Source organism: Microtus ochrogaster (genome assembly GCF_000317375.1).
Source record: "Microtus ochrogaster isolate Prairie Vole_2 chromosome 14 unlocalized genomic scaffold, MicOch1.0 chr14_random_2, whole genome shotgun sequence".
Classification (NCBI taxonomy): domain Eukaryota; kingdom Metazoa; phylum Chordata; class Mammalia; order Rodentia; family Cricetidae; genus Microtus; species Microtus ochrogaster.
The window spans coordinates 867,538-887,029 of record NW_004949097.1 but is presented as its reverse complement, the minus strand read 5'-3'; the positions used below and the strand labels follow the sequence as shown (position 1 = coordinate 887,029).

Genomic DNA, 19,492 nt, shown 5'->3' with positions numbered 1-19,492 from the left:
GGTTCTGTGTATCAGTGTGGGTCGTGTTCATTTGTTCTTGTATGGCTTCCTTTTCTAGCAGGGACACTGCTTGTTGCTTACTCTTAAATGATAATGAATATACATATACATATTCATTATATATATGAATTATATATATGAACGAGTATATAATGAATAATAAATCACATCTACTAGATGTCTGTATCACAGGCTGCAAGGCTGAACCAGCTTTATATTCATTAGCCAGTGCAGGTTCCTTGTGTTCTTATAATTTTAAGAATTTCAACCTCGCTGCCAGTGGTGGTGGCTCACACATTTAATTCCAGCACTTGGGATGCAGAGGCAGGCAGATCTTTGGGTTCAAAGCCAGTCTGGTTTACAGAGCAAGTTCCAGGCTATCCAGAGAAAAATCCGTCTCAAAAATTAACCTCAACTTTGACTAATAAATGGAAAGGGAAGGATTTGGCTCCATGGCTGAGCACATGTGTAGTTGTTCAGAACAGAATCAGTCATGACAGTTGCTTCCAGGCCATTTGGGATATTGTCATCTGCTCCTACATGTAAGCTTTTAAAGCTCCTCTTCAGCAAAGAGGGCAGCACCGGGTGCATCCCATGGCTTTGCTTCTAATGATATCCACGAGTCTCTCTAACGTGTTCTGGGGGATTAAGATGATGCAATATGTTAGTAACTCCTGCTTCCTATTAGCAAGCTCTGGTCCAGCATACACATGAGTTTTGAGTTAGTAAATAGCTGGGGAGATAGCTCTGCCTGTTAAAGTGCTTGCTGTGCAAGCATGAGGACCTGAGTTTGATGTCCAGAGCCACAGAAAGATGATGGGCACCGTGGTGTTTGCCTGTAATGCAGTACTGGGGAGCAGAGACAGAAGAACGCCCCGAGGCTTGCTGGCTAGCCAGCCACCTACCCTAGCCTACTTGGTGAGTTCCAGACCCGTGAAATAGTGTCTGAAAACCATACACCTGTGCTCCTCTTTACACCTGAGGGATGGCAGCTGCGGTTGACCTGTCTTCCACTCTGTATTCTTACACACAGACATACATACATTCTCTGTACACACACATACATTCTGCATGGTAAATGCTCTGAAATAAGAACCAAGCAATCTGAGGTAGTAACTCATTGCTTATTAGTAATCCTTTGGGATCTTAATGGCAAGAGAACTGCCTTTCTTCTTCTAATAAACAGCACTAATGGATAACTAGGAGGCTCCGTACGTGAGCCCTGCTTTGAAGTTTCAGGTGAAATCACTGACAGTAACATTCAGGGTAATGTTTAGTATAAGATTTCCTTACTGAAGGAATTCCTAGTGACCTTTCTTAAATTTGCTCCCACAGAGAAAGCAAAAGCTTCCAATGGCTGTGTGCTGATACATTGCTTAGCTGGAATCTCTCGCTCTGCCACCATTGCTATTGCCTACATCATGAAGAGGATGGACATGTCTCTAGATGAGGCTTACAGGTAAGGGCAGGAACATGGCTTATGGAACATGCATTTCGTTTTCCCTGACACAGGAAGACCTGTGAAGGCGACTGAGTAGATGAAGGCAGACCAAGATGATTCTGGTCACACTTGTCACAGGTCCTTGGTGGCCATGGCCTTGCAGAGATGGAGAAAGAGTGTGGTTTAGCTATCGTTCTCTCTAGCCATATGTTCACCCTCAGCTGCCTTTTAGTAACAATAGGTCAGTAAAGTGTATTCCCTTCCCTTGCTAGAGAAACATGGCCTTTTCTGATTGGTAAGTGGGGAAAGTGTCTCTTGCACAGTGCCCACCAGTGTTCTGCTTGACCGTACTTCCTAGATGAAAAAGTTGATGCACTCATTCATAAAATCTGAATAAAACTTCCTGTCCTGTCTAACTGGCCAGATTTTATAGGTAGTATCTGATTAGGCTGCTTCTGTTATCTCAATGGGGAAAGCAGGAAGTGGCAGGAGTGTGAGGACAGGTGAGTCTGAGTTCACCCGCCCTGTTGGCAAGAAGTAATTGGTTTTCATATGAAAAACAAGAATATAGATGTGCCCTGCTGACTTATTTTGAGTTTCTCAAACTATAATTCTAGAACAAAGTGAGCTGCTTAGACAGTCTTTCTTGCTGATCACTAGAAGGGATGGGTCCTCTTTCGGCACCAGCTCTCTCCAGTTAGGTCTCTGTCCCTGTCATCTTTCTGTCTTGGCTGAAGCCAGGTGGGAAGGCCCACACCCTCATATCATATTACAGTTTATTTGAGTTTTTATGTCTTAATGAATTTTTAACATGGTGGTCACAAAAAAGGGCCCAGGCATTAGACAGTCCAGGCTTTGAGTCCTGCCCCATCATATCCAGCTGTGTCCACTTTGGGACTTTGCGGCTATCTAGATAGGAAGGTTAAGGACGGAATACTGCAGCACAACAGTAGTATTTAGCACCCAGAGGTCAGTTTGTAGCCTATTGTTCTGTCGTTCTGAATATAAAAAGAACTGTATCATTGAGTGCTGTGACGCTTTGCCATCTGGTGCCATCTCTGCGAGATGTGTGTGTAACGGGGCGGAGTTGAGCAAACAGTCCTCTTATCCACTGCACTGGAAGCCTTGGCTTCTTAGAAATAAGGAACCTGGAGGCTGCCCACTGGCACACATCCTACCGCCCACATGGCTCCCCGAGTAAGGTATCTCACCTTGGTCCTAAACTTGTAAATGAACCCGATTTCAAAGCACTGGGAAGGTGTAGTAACGCTATGCCTCACTTTCTCTTAGTGCCCTCAAGACAAAGTGCAGTTGTAATATTCAGGGGTTTTGCTTTGTCCTCTCTGTAGATTTGTGAAAGAAAAAAGACCTACCATATCGCCGAACTTTAATTTTCTGGGCCAACTCATGGACTACGAGAAGACTATTAAGCAGACTGGAATGTCAGGGCCAAAGAGCAAACTCAAGCTGCTGCACCTGGACAAATCCAGTGAATCTGCAGCCTCGGAGGGCGGATGGAAGAGTGCGCTGTCTCTCAGTCCACCCTGTGTCAGCTCTACCTCAGAGGCATCAGGGCAAAGGCTTGTGCATCCTGCCAGTGTGCCCAGCTTACAGCCGTCACTCTTAGAGGACAGCCCCCTGGTACAGGCGTTCAACGGGCTCCAGCTGTCCTCAGAGAAGCTGGAAGACAGCAATAAGCTCAAGCGCTCCTTCTCTCTTGATATCAAGTGTGTTTCGTATTCGGCCAGTGTGGCAGCATCTTCCCATGGCTTCTCGTCAGAGGATGCTGTGGAGTACTACAGGCCTTCTGCCACACTGGATGGGACCAGCAAGCTTTGCCAGTTCTCCCCCGTACAGGAGGTATCAGAGCAGACTCCAGAAACCAGCCCAGATAAGGAGGAGGCCCACGTTCCCAAGCAGCCCCAACCCACCAGGCCTTCAGAGAGCCAGAGCAAGCGATTGCACTCAGTGAGAACCAGCAGTAGTGGGACCACCCAGAGGTCCTTCTTCTCACCACTGCATCGGAGTGGGAGTGTCGAGGACAATTACCACACCAACTTTCTTTTTGGCCTTTCCACCAGCCAGCAACACCTCACCAAGTCTGCTGCAGGGCACGGTCTCAAGGGCTGGCACTCAGATATTCTGGCGCCCCAGTCCTCTGCCCCCTCCCTGCCCAGCAGCTGGTATTTTGCCACAGAGCCCTCCCACTTCTACTCCGCTTCCGCCATCTACGGCGGCAACACCGGTTACTCTGCCTATAGCTGTAGCCAGCTGCCCACTTGCACTGACCAAGTCTATTCTGTTCGCAGGCGGCAGAAGCCCAGCGACAGAGCTGACTCGAGACGCAGCTGGCACGAAGAGAGCCCCTTTGAAAAGCAGTTTAAACGCAGAAGCTGCCAGATGGAATTCGGAGAGAGCATCATGTCAGAGAACAGGTCGAGGGAGGAGCTAGGCAAAGTGGGCAGTCAGTCTAGCTTTTCAGGCAGCATGGAAATCATTGAGGTTTCCTGAGAAGAAAGACCCTTGTAACTTCTGATGATGTTTTGTTTTGTTTTTTGTTCACAAAAAAATATTCCCTGTAAATCTGAAATATGTATATGTATATACATATATATTTTTGGAATATAGAGCTACGGTGTAAAAGCAAAAGATGGATCAACAGAGTTATTCTCTCAGCACCTGCACTGAGAGCAGCTAATTCTCTCAGAAGAGTGGAAGGGTAGATGTTAGGATTCCCCCAGCCAGGAGAAGAGATTTTGTTCAGTGAATTGCACATCTTGTTCCTACAAAAGCGAGGGTTTTTGTTTTTGATGTTAGAGGGCAAAATCTCTCCTATTTTCATGTGCAACAGAGATCTTCAGAACTCACCTCTGTCCGGGCCCTTCCCTGTGCACCTTAGCGCTGAGACTGAGCCAGCTGTGGGTCGGGGGAAAGACCCTCTTAGGGACAGACCCTAGTGGTAAGTCCAAGAGCAATGATCCTGTCCAAAGCTGAGTCATAAATTCAAGCTTGATTGGCAGCTGAAGGACACGATCATCATTCTGCTGGATGAACTATTAGGAGCCCTGCCCAGATCTACTCAACCAATCCAGTACCTCAGACAGGACATTTGGGGCCATCACCACTACCATGTCTAGGAGCCCGTTTTCTAGGCATTGTGAATAAATAACTTATCACTTTCCAGACAAATTCATACCATCTGTGCACAAAATCCCAGTGTGCCTGGATGGGCAGCTGCCATTGTACCCTTCTTCTCAGCTTCAGAAGAGGGGAAACCAACTAGAGTTCAGCATAGCTAGAGACTGCGCAGTCAGGTAGCTTAGAGACTTAAGCCAGGGATGGGACAGCAAACATTTGATTATAATAATCAAAGAATTATCTAAAGTGGGGTTGTTAATCCTTAAATCGACCACAGACTTGGGTTAGAGATAAATGTGAATCACTGGGCTGGTTAGCAGAGTGACAGCGCCCTCGGGTCCTCAGCCAGAACAGATGCTTTTCAGTTCTGTCTCATGGCACACAGGAAGATTCGAGAAGGTAAAACTTGAAGCAGGAAACAAATTTCCTTGGTGTCTTTTTTTTTCCTGTAGTATGCAATAAGGGTACTATTTCTAGAATCATCTTAGACTTCCAGACTTACCATGGGCTTTGGCAAGCAAGACCTATTCAGAATAAAACATACTACGAAAGTCACAAAAGGGTTGTTGGATTTTGTTTAGTTGTGAATGCAGGAGGGCTGTCCCAGCAGGCTGAGGAAGGGCCATGTCAGATGGAGGACCACTGTTGTTTCTGTCTCTGGCGGACAATCACCATGTGGACGTAATCCTGGCAGCAGAGAACAGAAGGTAGTAAGAACAAGTGTGCACATGATCGTGCCTATCTGCCTTTCAGCTCCCTGGCTTGAGTTTTATCTTCCAGAGTACAGTCCTTCTCAAGGCCTTAATTCACGTCAGCAGGGTATGGGTGGGGCAGGTACGGTCATTGTTCTTTACTGTAAGTGTAGCAGGGGCTGACTCATGTCTCAGGTTTTTCTGTTTGTGAAATGGACAGTCCTTTGACTAGGATGTGACTTAATGTTTCCTATAGTGATTGCTAAAACCAGCATAGAATGACATGGTTCGAAGCTGACGGGCTTGATCAGGAGGATTATAGTCCTCATGGACGTCCTGTACAGATAAGCTGTGTCTGGACACAGACGAAGGCAGAACACTGCACGGGGAACAGGTTGCCACTCTGTGGAGGTTCTGTTCAGCAATCTGTGTTTTTGATATACATCAAAATCTCTTATGTAATCAGAAGTTCTCAATGCTTCACAGTAAATTTTGATACACACACTAAATGCGTAAGAGCCCACCCTCTTAAAATCTGCTCACGCTGGTAAGACATAATTTAAACATGAAAGCAGCAGCTCCGTCATTCCGGATCTGGGTGGTGCGCTGCCTCTGCCATGTCATGTAGGGCTCTCTGGGCCATGGTCCTTTCTGTGTAGTGACAGTCATTCTCTGCAGCTGTCAGTCTTCATCACTAATGTCATCTTATCTGACGTTGGGGTCACAACTGCCGCACTGAAAGGGCTGCCTATGTGGCGCACCGTGGGTGGTGTGGTGTTGGCTCTCGTGAGCACAGGGAAGCCTGGAGTCTTCTGCAGATGCAGAGCAGTGACTTTAATGAGCAAAACTAGACTCTGAGAAATGCTGGAACCGTTGAGACCGTGTGCAAAGTCAGAGTGGAAAGACTGTATAAATGTGTAATATGAATATAGTGTTGTGTGGAGTAAGGCAAGCTGCTGAATGGTTCGGTTGTGCATTTCTCGTTTTGATGTCGCGTATGTTAATATGATGAAATAAAATTGAAACTGGTACCTGTTTATACATAAGTGTGAGAAGCAGCCTCTCCTTGCAGGTCTTACCTTGGTGGGAGCCATCCTATTTGTTACAAAAGTCACAGCACCACAGATGAGAGGTTAGCTTTTTAAAATGGAAGTGGCGGGTGATACATCACATGGAACAGTGGGTGCTGGCCTGCGTTCCCTATGCCAAATGCACACTGTAGAACCTTCCTACCTGCCTGATTTCAGGGTATACAAGTACAGCAAAGGAAAGAAAAGACAGGTGTCTGCATGGACTTTAGCACAAACAGGATTCTATAGTCCTTCAAGGACAGACACACTGAGGAAGGGTAGCTCTTCTACGCTGTCCTGGGAGGCTGGAATGAAGCTCATGTGGGACAGTGCTCACCTCAGTCATAAGGCGCTGACTTTGATCCCTAGCACCACATAAACCAGACATGGTAAACAGTGGATCCCAGCAGCAACTTCAGAGTTTATGGTTATCCTTGGCCACACAGTGGATTAGGAGGCCGGTCTGTACTTCATGATATACTGTCTCAACAACAAAAAATTGTTCTCCATCCTATATAAGCCTCAATGACTTCTACTTAGATATTTAATCATATGAGATGCTTAGCCTAATCAGTTTAAAAGTACACACTAGCCGGGCAGTGGTGTCACACGCCTTTAATCCCAGCACTTGGGAGGCAGAGGCAGGCGGAGAAATGCTGTTCAATACAAGGCAGACAGAATGGGTATAAAGAAAATCGTTAGCCAGTGAAATGGCTCAGTGGGTAAAGGTGTTTGCCATGCAAATCTGGCAACCTGATTTTAAGATTCCCCAGAACCCATGTCAAGATACAGGAGAAGAACCAGTGCCACTGTTCTGTGAACTAACACACACACACACACACACACACACCCCATGGAGAGTCCAGGCCAGCCAGGACCACACAGAGACTTTGTTGCTGGGAATGGAGCCCGGCTGCAGAGTGCCTAACTAGCATGTGCAAGGCCCTGGGTTTGATTCCCTAGCACTTGAGCCAAAGAAACCACAAAACCCAAACAAAATGGAACCATTCTTCTGTTGTAGCCTATGGTGTTCCTGAAACTGATTTCATCAAATATTTACTCTGTAGGTATCTAGGTTCACGGTATATTTTATATTCTGAGGCGTTAACTTGAAAAGGTAAGAAATCAGACATGCATCGAAGCACATATATATGATTACTAATGATACAACCTGGAGGGAAACAAAGACATGTCCTAGGGTTGAGCTGCTGTGATGAAACACTGTGCCCAAAAGCAGCTTGGGGAGGAAAGGGCTTATTGGGCTTACAGTTGCATATTACAGTCCGTCATGGAAGGAAGTCGGGTAGGAACTCAGGCAGGGCAGGAACATGGAGTCAGGAGCTGATGCAGGGGCCATAGAGGATGCTGCTTACTCGCTTGCCCTCCACAGCCCGCTTTCTTATAGAACCCAGGATTACCAGCCTAGGGGTGGCACTGCCCACAGTGAGCTGGACTCTTCTACATCAGTCCATAAAATTACTTCAGATTTGCCCATATAATCTATTGGGAACATTTTCTCAATTGAAGTACCCTCTTCGCAAATATTCTGGCTTGTGTCAAGTTGACTTAAAAGTAGCCAGCGAAAAGTGAAACCTACAATGCCTTAAGAGTATAACATGGCATGTGTGTGTTTGTGGATATTGAGGCTGTCCTTGAGTTCACAGTGATCCTCCTGCTTCAGCCTTCCAAGCACTGAGCCTAGAAGTGTGCGCCACAGGCCTCATTAGTACTGGCTTTAATGCCACTGCACAAGTATGAAAACATCTGCACATAGAACAAGAGGTGAAGGCCAGCTTCAGTTGCCTTTCACTGTAATAAAGAATCTGCAGTCAGTGTTCTGTTTGTCTCTAAATACAGGTAAGTGCATCACAGGGAAGCAAAGCAGGATCTTAGAGGCAGGGTGGAGCCCTGGTTTAAAAAAAGGAGGAAGGGAAAGAGGGAGGGACACCCCATGCTGGGAGCTCACAGTCTAAACAGGTAAAGATGCTCTCCAGGTGCTGGGTGTCTGTTATCCTAGCACTTAGGGAAAGAGACTGGTGTAGTGATAAGAGCAGCAGGGCTGCGTCCCCGGCACCCAGCCGCCTGCACGGCTAGCTTTATACCCGAAATAATTACATGGAAACTGTATTTTTTTAAACACTGCTTGGCCCATTAGTTCCAGCCTCTTATTGGCTAGCTCTTACATATTGATCTAACCCATTTCTAATAATCTGTGTAGCCCATGGCTTACCAGGGAAGATCTTAACCTGCGTCTGTATGGAGTGGGAAAACCATGGTGACTCTCTGAATCTGCTTCTTTCTCCCAGCATTCTGTTCTGTCTACTCCGCCTACCTAATTTTCTGTGCCATTAAAGGGCCAAGGCAGTCTCTTTATTTAACCAATGAAATTAACACAAAACAGAAGACTCTCCCCCATCAGACTGGACCATCAGAAAGTTGAGATCCTCAGCTACATAGTGAGTTCAAGGCCAACAGCGTGGCTTCCGTGAAACTCTATCTCAAGAACCAAAACAAACAACTAGAGTTAAGTATCATAGACTTCACTTGGATGGAAAGTGAGAGATTGTTCTCTCAAGGGCATGCTTGCCAATGACCAGACTTCCTTCCACCAGGCCTCATCTCCTAGGTTCCCCTCTTCCCAACAGCACCATTTTCTGAGGACTGACTAGGCTTTTCGCATTCATGGACCTTTGAGGGACATTAGCTCCAAACTATAGTATTGAGGCTCAGGGAAATAAAAATGGCTTACCAAAAATTTAAACTCCCATCCAGGGCTCTCTGACAACTCCAGGCTATTTCTTCATTTCCACAAAAACCTGTACTGGCCACATAGGATAGCAGTCATCCAAGAGACACAGCATGAGGATGTTTTGATACATCACTCGTCTTCCCAGATTCCCTTGGAAAAGGACCCCAGAAGCCCTCGGCAGCTTCTCCTCACACGGGAGCTTTCATCCAGGTGCAAGGATGCTCTGAAGAAGCCAACACTCCCCGGGCTGGAGCAGATCCCAGTAGCCGTGTAGAAGATGGAAGGGGCGCACCCTCTTCCAAATCTCAGCGGAACTTTGCTGGTGGCCAGCCTCACCCTAAAGGAGACCAGAAGGGGCTTCTAGAAAATAGTTCAGCTTAGCCAAGCTCACACCACCTTCCCCACCCCACAGCAACACATTAAACTAGGAGTATCCCCAACACAAGCTCTAGCCTCGCGCTAATTTCTTGAAGAAAGCGAGCTGCCTGCTGCAGCTTCTTTCATCCCCAACCCTTCTGCTGTGAAATGAGGAGATGGCCGGAGCGCACAGCCCTCGGGCTGAGTCTGCCCTGCACTTCAGGCGTCCACTACTCAAAGTCAAGTTGATGGCAGCAACGGAAGCCTGCACTGTACACACAGCTCTGAACAATTAGCCCTTCTTTCTTTGAAGGCTTAGGAGAATCTCTGCATAGAGCTGGGTTCTAAATATTCCAGAAACTCAGGGAAAGACAATGGTGGTGGTGACTGAGAAGAAGCCTCCAGTCCATGTGCACCTCCTGCAGTACTCTGCAACTTTCTGCCCATCTGAAACTTCGAGAAAAGGAAGAAACTATTTCTGAGGACAACTCGGGCTTCATTTAGCTACGTCACATATTAAAATGCTTTGTGGAAATAATATTGAAGCAGTATGAAAAATCAAAAATAGAACGAAACACTATGGGAGAAAAGATCAGTGGAAAAAGAGCAAACTCAGTTTGGAACTCCAGTCTCAGTTATCTGACATCTGAGCATGCCCAGGAGACAGAAGGCAAAGCACTGGAAACACTGGCGGGATTATTCGATGTGGGCTGCCATTCCTTCACCCAGGGCACGCTCTAGAACCATCTCAGGATATTTAGTAGGATTTATGCTACAGAACATCTGCTTTACATTGTAACTCCTGGGAATTGCTCTAGAAATGGCTAAAGCTCCAGTCATGAGAAAAAAATATGTACAGACCACCTTCACTGGGGGCTCAACACAGGGAAAACCATGGCCCCACACCCGGCTCGCTGCTGCAGCTCCCCAAAGCTCTCAGTCCACCTCACCTCCTTCCACATGAGGGATGAAGACATCAGCCCCTTGCAGATTACGACCCAGAGGCTACCCTGGAAGTGGTAGGTCCTGTCTGGGTTCTTCTAGCTCCAAACAAATGGACAATCTTTATGTATTTAGTCATCTGGAACATACTAGACATACTGGGAATGGTGAAGTCTGTAACCTTGGCACTATGGAAACAGAGGCAGGAAGCGGCCACAAGCTCAGCCTGGCCTAGGAGTGAATTCCAGGCCAGCTACAAGTATACAGTCATGCTTCCTCTGCCACTCAACTGTCTTATGCCCTACATTTTAGTTGGGGTTTTAAAAACTAAATTATAAATTAGTATCTGATCAAGAACCAGGATTTTGTGGGCCTGAGTTCGATCCCCAGAACCCACATAAAGGTGGACGGAGAGCACCACCAGCTCCACAAATTTGTTTTCTGACCTCCAAGCAGGCACTGTGACAATCCATACACAACACATCATATACACAATCACAATAATAATAAAATTAAAAATAAAAAGATTAGAATCAGATCAAGTTTAGCTGTTACACAATAAATTAAGCAGATTAATTTTAATCTTATAAAAACACTGAAGGCTCTTCTGGCTCCTGATACTCTGGGTTCTGGAGGAATACAGGGAGCAAGGTAGTGGCTGCAGGCTCCAGCCCCATCTCTTCAGACCCCAGCTCTTCTCTTCAGGCCTGTCCCGCATTCATTCCACCCCTCCTTCCCTTGGCCTTTCTTCCTTTAACTCCTGAGATGGGCAGTTCTCTTCTCAGCTTCATGATCCACAGCAGACAGTGGAAGGCAGAGGCTAGGTAGCCCAACATGTCCCTGGAGCATCAGCGGAGCTCAGCGGGTCTCTGGGTACGATCAGATATTGGTGCAGACCTTGTTATGGAGGCCGAGGTCTGCCCGAGGTCACAGAAGGCTGAACTTCATATGGAAAAGCAGCTCTAACAGACGACAACTTCATGAGTGGGTGAAGGGCGCCTTCAGTTTCCAGCGGCCCACAGGAGGGGCAGGTACCTGGAAACAGGCAGTGTTCTGGGAGGGGGTTAAGGACACTGCCAGACAGCTCCCTGATGTGATGGTAGCTGTCGTGGGGACAGAAACTGGACTTAGATCTTATATTTACGACCACAACCCAGAGAAGCAGGAGCTTCCCGGGTGCCAAGGAGAACACAGTTTCTTAACGCTTTCTCCAGTTTCATTGCAGGAGCTAGTCTATATACACTTTTAATTAAAAAAATCTGAGCAAAATAAAAATAACTCTGGAGGCAATGTTCTTTAAAGAACTCATAGGAATTCAGCTGTCCCAACTTCGGGAATCAAGAACGACCACCTGGGAAAGTCGGGTGTCGGTCAACCGCATCTAAGCAAACACTAGGGCCCATCGAGGCTGGAAGAGCTGCGGCCAGGGAGGCAGGTGCCTGCTAGTGCCGCTCCCGCTCAGGCCGCATGCTGAAGGGCTCCAGGCGCTCAGTCTCGGGCAGCATGCTGTTCAGCCTCTCCATCAGTGGCACCGTCTGGTCGATGCCCATCTGGATGCGGCGCAGTATGGCCGACATCTCGTTAACCTTCTGGATCTGCTCTGCATACTTGGCGTATCTTTTCTGGCGCTCCTGCATGAAGCAAAAGAGGGTTTCCACGGACAGATCCATCTGTAGGAGGCAAACAGAAGTAAACACACACATTATACCCTGTTTAGCAAGTATCTATATTAACGGTTCTCAACCTGTGGGCGCGACTCTTGCAGGGGTCGCATATCAGCTATTTAAATAGCAATATCACCACAGTTATGAAATAGAAACAAAAATAATTTTACGATTGGTGGTCCCCACGACTTGAGGAACCGTATTAAAGGGTCGCAGCATTAGGAAGGCTGAGAACCACTGCTCTGGCACAACAGCGAGCCAGTAAGCGCTGCCTTTTCAATACTCCTATGCCACTCTGTGTACCCGAGTGCTGGTCATGGATGTGCCCGGCAGCCATTTTGTGTGTACCTGAGTCTGGACATGGATGTAACTGGTGCTTATTTCACTGGCATACCACATGGCCATGACCAGGCAATGGGGGGTTTCTATCTGCTATAGTATTAGGAACAACCTCGTAATGGCTGAAGCATTGCGCTGTGCTCAGTGGGTGACCCAGATGGTGGAAGGTGAGAACTGACCCCGAGGTGTCCTCTGGCCTCCACAGGCACACTCTGGCCCGTTTGCACATGGGTGAGGCTGTGTACACCCAGAGGAAATAAAATATAATTAGTGATCAAGAAAAAAAGCAATGTTGCTGTGTAGTTTTCTTCTTGCAGAAAAGGGGACAGAAGGTGTAGAATCCAGCAGCTCACTCGACCAAGGCAGTCAGCTCCTCCATTTGGTGCCTCCACTCAGGATGCTCGTGTGTTTTCAATTGTGTGTACTGGGGTGTTCCTTGTGCCGTGCTGCGCTTGTGGGGGTCAGAGCACAACTTGGGGAGTAACAGGTTCTTCTCTTCTACCACGAGGGTCCCAGGAATCAAACTCAGGTTATCAGGCTTGGCTGTAAGCACCTTTACCTACTCAGCCATCTCACTGGACCCAGGATTCTTTCATAGAGAGAAATCTCAACAAGGAATGAGTAAGACACACTCCCAAATATCCCAGGACGGGTCTCAATAGTCCTCAAGATGGTCACTGCCTCTGACACTAGTCAGCTTCCTCTAGAGTTGCACCTGGACACCCAGCCTTCCCAGTGGCTCTCAACCCTTTTAATGCTGTGACCCTCTAATACAGTTCCTCATGCTTGACCCCAACCATAATAAAACTGTATTCATTGCTACTTTGTAACTGTAATTTTGCTGCGATGTAAACATCCGTTTTCTGATTGTCTTGGGTGACTCCTATGAAAGGGCCAGCCCCCAAGGTGGTGACCCACAGGTCGAGAACCTATGCTAGATGCTTTGTTTCTGCTTTACAGAGAACTCTCAGAGAGAGAGAGAGAGAGAGAGAGAGAGAGAGAGAGAGAGAGAGAGAGAGAGAGAGAAAAGAAAAGAGAAGAGAAGAAAAGAGAAGAAAAGAGAAGAAAAGGAGAGAGGGGGGAAGGAGGGGGGGAAGGAGGGGGGGAAGGAGGGAGGGAGGAAAAGAGTTAATTGCAAAACGGACTCAGATAGGTCTCTGGGAGAAAACGGCTTCATCCTCTCAGGAAAGGACAGCCCTGTGCCTGTCACTGCCCACCAGGACCATCAAATAGGACAAGCTGAGGCCCAGAAGAGTGACACCAATGAGCCTCGCTCTACCCTGAATGGGGCCAGAGAGGTGATTCACAGGTGCCGAGCGCTAAGGCTCAGATCCAAGCACCCACATGGCAGCTCACACCCACCTCATACTCCCATCCCAGGGAGTTTTCTCACCACTAAGGGCTCCTGCACCTGTGTGGTGCACACAGATACACTCAAACACAGCCATACACATAATAAAAGCAACTTTTAATAAAGTTTCAAAGGTAACATTTTAAACTACTGGGAAAAAGCTTGCAGAATATGGCTATGAAGAGAACTCTGCGTAACAGTACAATGTTCATTTTAAGTTAAGTGTATTACAGAAAAAGTTTAGCCAAGCACATACCTTTACTAGAGAGTTCCAGAACAAACAGGGCTACATAGTAAGACCCTATCTCTAAACAAAAAGCAAAGGAAACAACAAAAAACCCTAAGAGTTTATAAAGTAAAAGCCCTCTAGTAAGCTAAAACTAATGTATTGAGGAAACTTTTTTTGGGGGGGGGTGGTTTCGAGACAGGGTTTCTCTGTAGCTTTGGAGCCTGTCCTGGAACTTGCTCTCTAGACCAGACTGGTCTCCACCAGTCTCTGCCTCCTGAGCGCTGGGATTAAAGGCGTGCACCAGCTCTGCCTGGCCAGGAGACATTTTCTATAAGGCAATGTGGCCTGTGTCCAGTGTAGTCAGGTAGAGTAGCTTCCTCAGCGCTCACTGACACCCCGAGTGCCTGTCCTGGGCACCCCGCTCTCTAGCTCTATTGCTGCATTGTTGATGTTTGGCTTTGTGGAAGCGAGCAGACCCTTTCCACCGTGTCTTCAGCTGACATCCAGCCCCAGAACATGCTGTGCAGGCCGCAGCCGAGGATTCACAGGCACTGCCCACAGCCCGAATGTGTTGCGGCTCCACCATACAGCGGTGCATGCTCACACTTCACATGCCATGAGGAAATTCCCTAACACAGTTCTTAGACCATCTATCTGTCATTAAAGGCCACACCTGTCTTTACAAAGTTGTGGGAAAGAAAATAGTGCACACAGATATCCAAAACAGGATTTTTCAAAACCTGGTCTTCATCTCTCTTCCTCCCAGAACATTTTAGTGAAGCTGTGATCAGTCAGGGGGAAAACTTTAGGGGAAGTCACAGCTCCTAGGCCAGGACACATAGTGCTAACTATACCTCTAGACCACGTGGAGGACCAGAGCACCACGTCAGAGCCTGAACACTCCCTGGAATGCCCCTTCCTCAGCTGTACAGATATCAGCTAGAGGTAAGGGAGGGCATCTCTTGTGCTTTATACGCCTGCACCCCTCTACAAGGACCCCACATCTAGACATGACCCCTTTCTTGACCAAACCCTTACAAGATGTTCATCTCACTCCAAACTTCTGAACACTATGCTCACTCCTTCTGCCCCTCTCTTCCTATTTACTCCCTTCTGCCTCCAGCATGAAGCACAGAATGTCTGACCATGTCGAGCCTCTGAGAAAGGTTTTCACAAAAATGGGAGATCCAAGCCAGGCCTGAAGAAAGCCAATCCTTCTACTTTTCTACAGTGAAATGGGGTGGGGCATTATTAGGACCTCTACAGTGATTTTCCAATGTTCAGGAGACAAAGAGGAGCTGGTGGGAGGGGAAGAACAAAAGAAATCCACCTGAGTGGGAACTCAGTGTCAAAGTTATGTACCTTAAGAGGATGGACACATGAACTCCCTAGCTTTTAGGAAGCACTGTGCCAGTTGCTCAGTGCTCCTAAGGGCTGGCCACTGGGCCTGCCAAGATGTCCCAAAATAAACCTCTTGGGAGGGACAGTGGTAGTGGGAAGGGATAACCAGCACAGCTCATACAACTGCTCATACTGTAGAACTTTCTCCAGTTATCACGGAATACCTTGCTGGGAGATCCTCTGCTCTCCATCCTTGATACAACCACAGAGACAGACAGATGAAGTCAGATATAGGAGGTGACCTGAATTGACCCCCCAGGCTCCTATGGGTCATGGCTAAAGTGCTTGGCAATCAACTCTTTGATCCTGACACGCATGAAGCTCAGTGGTTTTCCAGCCAACTTGTGAAGCATTTGTGAGGATGCACACACTTGCCTGCATGGCCCCATATCCAGCTGGGCATGTAGATACTGCAGGGGAGGTGACACTTCTGGGGGTGAACAATGCAGATGCCATTGCACATCAGTTACTCTTGCTACATGCCATGTGCCATGCTGGCTCCCAAGGACAGAGACACTCAAATCCCAAACTCCTTCCCTCCACACCATTGCTGTGCACATTAACATGACTTTACTCTTCCAGGAAACACAGGCAGGCCCAGAAAGAGAAAAGTGGCAAGTTACTAGGTTATGGGAACTTCTAGAAGAAGCCCTAACTTTTTAAATAAACAATTTGATTTTTCTAATAAACAGTGAACAGCTTGTGTTTTAAAACCCTTCCTCCTATGGTCACATGCCTGTGTCCTGGTCTGTTCTGGTGGATATGTCAGGCACAGCAGCCTTGAGTAACGTTTCTCGGCTCAGCTGGTAGTGAGCTGCTCCCTGTCTGCTTAGTTCCTCCATCCTCTCTGCTGCAGCTGAGGGAGAACATGTGAGTCATGCCCATGGCTTGGCAGGGAGGGAAGCTACAAGAAGCCCAAGCCATGGGGCTTCTGTGGTTAAGAGCTACTGTGCTAGGCCAGGGAGAAACAATTATTGTTGCATAAGCCTCTGCGATGTGGGGGTCTGTGATACTAACACCACAGAGATAACGCTGCCCTCAAGATCTCACCATTCAGTTAGCCCCCTCTTCAAACTTTGTCCTCCATCACCACACGCTGTCTCTGACAGCAGAATGTTTCAAAAGACTACTCTGCACCACATGGTATGTGCATACCCCACACATACATAAATAAATAAATATAAAACAAGAAATGAAAAAAGCAATGCACACACAAAGAAAATATTCACAACATATATATTTGAGAGATTTGTATCTAGAAAAACAATTACTATTTTCAATTTGTATTAAGAAAACCCATCAAGTTCTATCAGGACACCAGGGACATTCTGCACAGACACATGAAAGGTGCCTGGTGTAGGAGGTCCTTTTGTCTATGTGTTGCTTTTATTGGTTAATGAATAAAGAAACTGCTTTTGCCTATAGCAAGGCAGAGCTTAGCTAGATGGGGAAAACTAAACTGAATGCTGGGAGAAACAAGGCCACCACCAGAGACAAACACTGGATAGAACTTTATCTGGTAAGTATAGTGAAGAGGCAAGCAGGCCTGCTTTTTGTCCTGCCTGGCTCCTGCATGGCTAGCTTAGCACTGGAAATAATAACACGGAAACTGTATTCATTTAAACATTGCCTGGCCCATTATCTCCAGTTCCTTATTGGCTAACTATCAAATATTGATCTAACCCATTTCTAATATCTGTACAGCACCACAAGGTGGTGGCTTACCAGGAAAGATTCAGCATGTCTGACCTGGCAGCTGGCTCCATGACGTTTGCCTCACTGCCTTCTTCCTCCCAGCATTCTGTTCTGTCTTCCCCGCCTACCTATGTTCTGACCTATCAGGCCAAGCCATTTTCTTTACTAATTAACCAATGAAAGTAACAGATAGATAGAAGACCCACCTACATCCGGTAAGCCACAGCCATATGGTGATACACAGATTAATGGATATGGGTTAAATTAAGATGTGATGGAGGATGGTCATCTTTCTATCTGTTGTTTCGTTGGTTAATTAATAAAGAAAACTGCTTGGCCTTTAATAGGATAGAAAATTAGGTAGGCGGAGTAGACAGACAGAATGCTGGGAGAAAGAAGCCGAGTCAGGCAGTCGCCATGATTCTCCCACTCCAGACAGACGCAGGTTAAGATCATTCCTGGTAAGCCAGCTCGTGGTGCTACACAGAATATTAGAAATGGGTTAGATCAATATGTAAGAGCTAGCCAATAAGAGGCTGGAACTAATGGGCCAAGCAGTGTTTAAAAGAATACAGTTTCTGTGTAATTATTTCGGGTATAAAACTAGCCGCTCTTACTACAACAAAGATGTAACAGTTTACAGATACACAATAAAGACAGATTCAGATAAAAAAAAAAAAAGGACCTCTAAATGGGTCACAGTGTTAGATAAATATATATGTAGACCTGGGAGAGAGAGGAAAAATACTATAAAAGTAAATTGTTTTAAAAAAATAAAGCAAAGTCTTTCAAAAGACAGAGTAAACTTGTAGAAGAAGTAATAGGAATTAAGAAAAATAAGCCATGTAAAGATGGAATATACACAGAGAGTCTGGATTATATACACTGTTGTATTTTCTTTGAATTTTTTGACTGTGAAGTAGCTAACTAACCAACATGTATAATTTAAAGGTATCTTGTCTTCAAAATTTGTGTCTAAGGATATGTTGTTTTAGAAAAGAGGTTCTGCTTTTGTTTCCACAGAGGATGAGAACCTGTGTAATCTTTCCAGACTAATATGGTTTGATGGACCAAGATCCCCTGAAAGGCCAATGAACACCCCTGAAAAATTACTTCATCCAACAAAAAGCAGAAAGCATTTGGAGAGAGCTATGCCCAAATTCCCTAAATGACTGTTTATAAATGTTTGTTTATATTTAAAGGGGGGGACACACTATAGAGATTTGCATTGGTATGGATCTTGCTTTCTTGATACAAAGTTAAGGTCCATTTTGTTATATGTATATTTTAGCTCTTAATTAAGGTATTGTGTTTGTGCAGCTCATTTAAAAATGTAATGTTTGATTAAGAAATATAGGTTAATAGTCATCTATAATAATCAAGCTTGTAGTCTTGTTAGATTTTCTAGATGTATAAAGGTATATTTCATATGGATAGTTATTCTTCAAACCTCTCAAAGACTACAGAATATGGCATTTAAAATGTTTTAATAACTTAAGACTTTCATAAAAATGAGACGCATCTGTTCCTGGCAGCACCAATTACTTTAAAAGGAAGATGGGCATTGAAGAGGCTCCTTATAGAGTTTGCTAGCCATTTGGGTAAGAAACTGCTCTTGCCTGGACTGCTTGATGTTATGCTGTATAAACTGGACATGCGGGACCCATGGAGAGAGGACTGCTGAACTTGCCTAAAGGTGAGATGGTCCTTCAGGGTTCCTGCTTCATGAAAGAGTCTGTCAGACATTCTGCAGGACACAGAAGAAAGTGGCTGACAAACTGCCAATACAGGTGGAACTGTCTTTGAAATTTCCTGCTTCATGGAAAAGTCTGAAAGATACTATGAGCTTGTAGGCTGAAGATGGATGCCCCAGTGGTACAGAAGAACTTTGGGTGACTGTCCAGGTAGTGAGATGTCTCTGTCAATTCGAGAGTTTTGGAAGTTGCTTACAATGCATTTCCTGTTTACTTAGGTAATATTACATCCTTCTGGAGTCTTTGATGGAGTTGAATAATAGATAGTAATAATATAGTTTTCCTTAGTTATGATAAAAGATAAAGTAGATATAAATACTGTAACTGTAATTCTTGCTTGATACTTGTTTTGTATATGTAATTTTAGTATGTTAAAATTAAAACCTTCCTTTTAGACAGAAAAGGAGAAATGGTGTGGGAAGTCTTTCTGTCTATGTGTTGCTTTTATTGGTTAATGAATAAAGAAACTGCTTTGGCTCATAGCAAGGCAGAACTTAGCTAGGCAGGGAAAACTAAACTAAATGCTAGGAGAAAGACGGCGAAGTCAGTGATGTAATGATCATTCTGTCTTGTTAAGAGACAAGCCATGCCCATTCCCTCCCCCGTCTGCTGAGACAGGCTAATCTTCAGCTTCCAGCCTGAGTTCTCTCTCTTTTCTGGCTCCCTCTTG

The 19,492-nt window shown here is 45.9% G+C and overlaps 2 protein-coding genes across 2 annotated transcripts in view; one reads left to right on the top strand and one right to left on the bottom strand.

Moving 5' to 3' along the window:
- Dusp16 (dual specificity phosphatase 16) overlaps positions 1-6,305 on the top strand; it is a 78,016-nt gene extending 71,711 nt beyond the window's left edge. The window contains exons 6-7 of the mRNA XM_013352810.2: positions 1,336-1,459; positions 2,791-6,305. Of these exons, the coding sequence (XP_013208264.1) occupies positions 1,336-1,459; positions 2,791-3,952 (1,286 nt within the window). The 3' untranslated portion in view covers positions 3,953-6,305. The remainder of the gene's footprint in view (positions 1-1,335; positions 1,460-2,790) is intronic.
- Positions 6,306-8,704: 2,399 nt separating this feature from the next.
- Borcs5 (BLOC-1 related complex subunit 5) overlaps positions 8,705-19,492 on the bottom strand; it is a 78,809-nt gene continuing 68,021 nt past the window's right edge. The window contains exon 4 of the mRNA XM_005364494.2: positions 8,705-12,059. Coding sequence (XP_005364551.1) covers positions 11,832-12,059 — 228 coding nt within the window. The 3' untranslated portion in view covers positions 8,705-11,831. The remainder of the gene's footprint in view (positions 12,060-19,492) is intronic.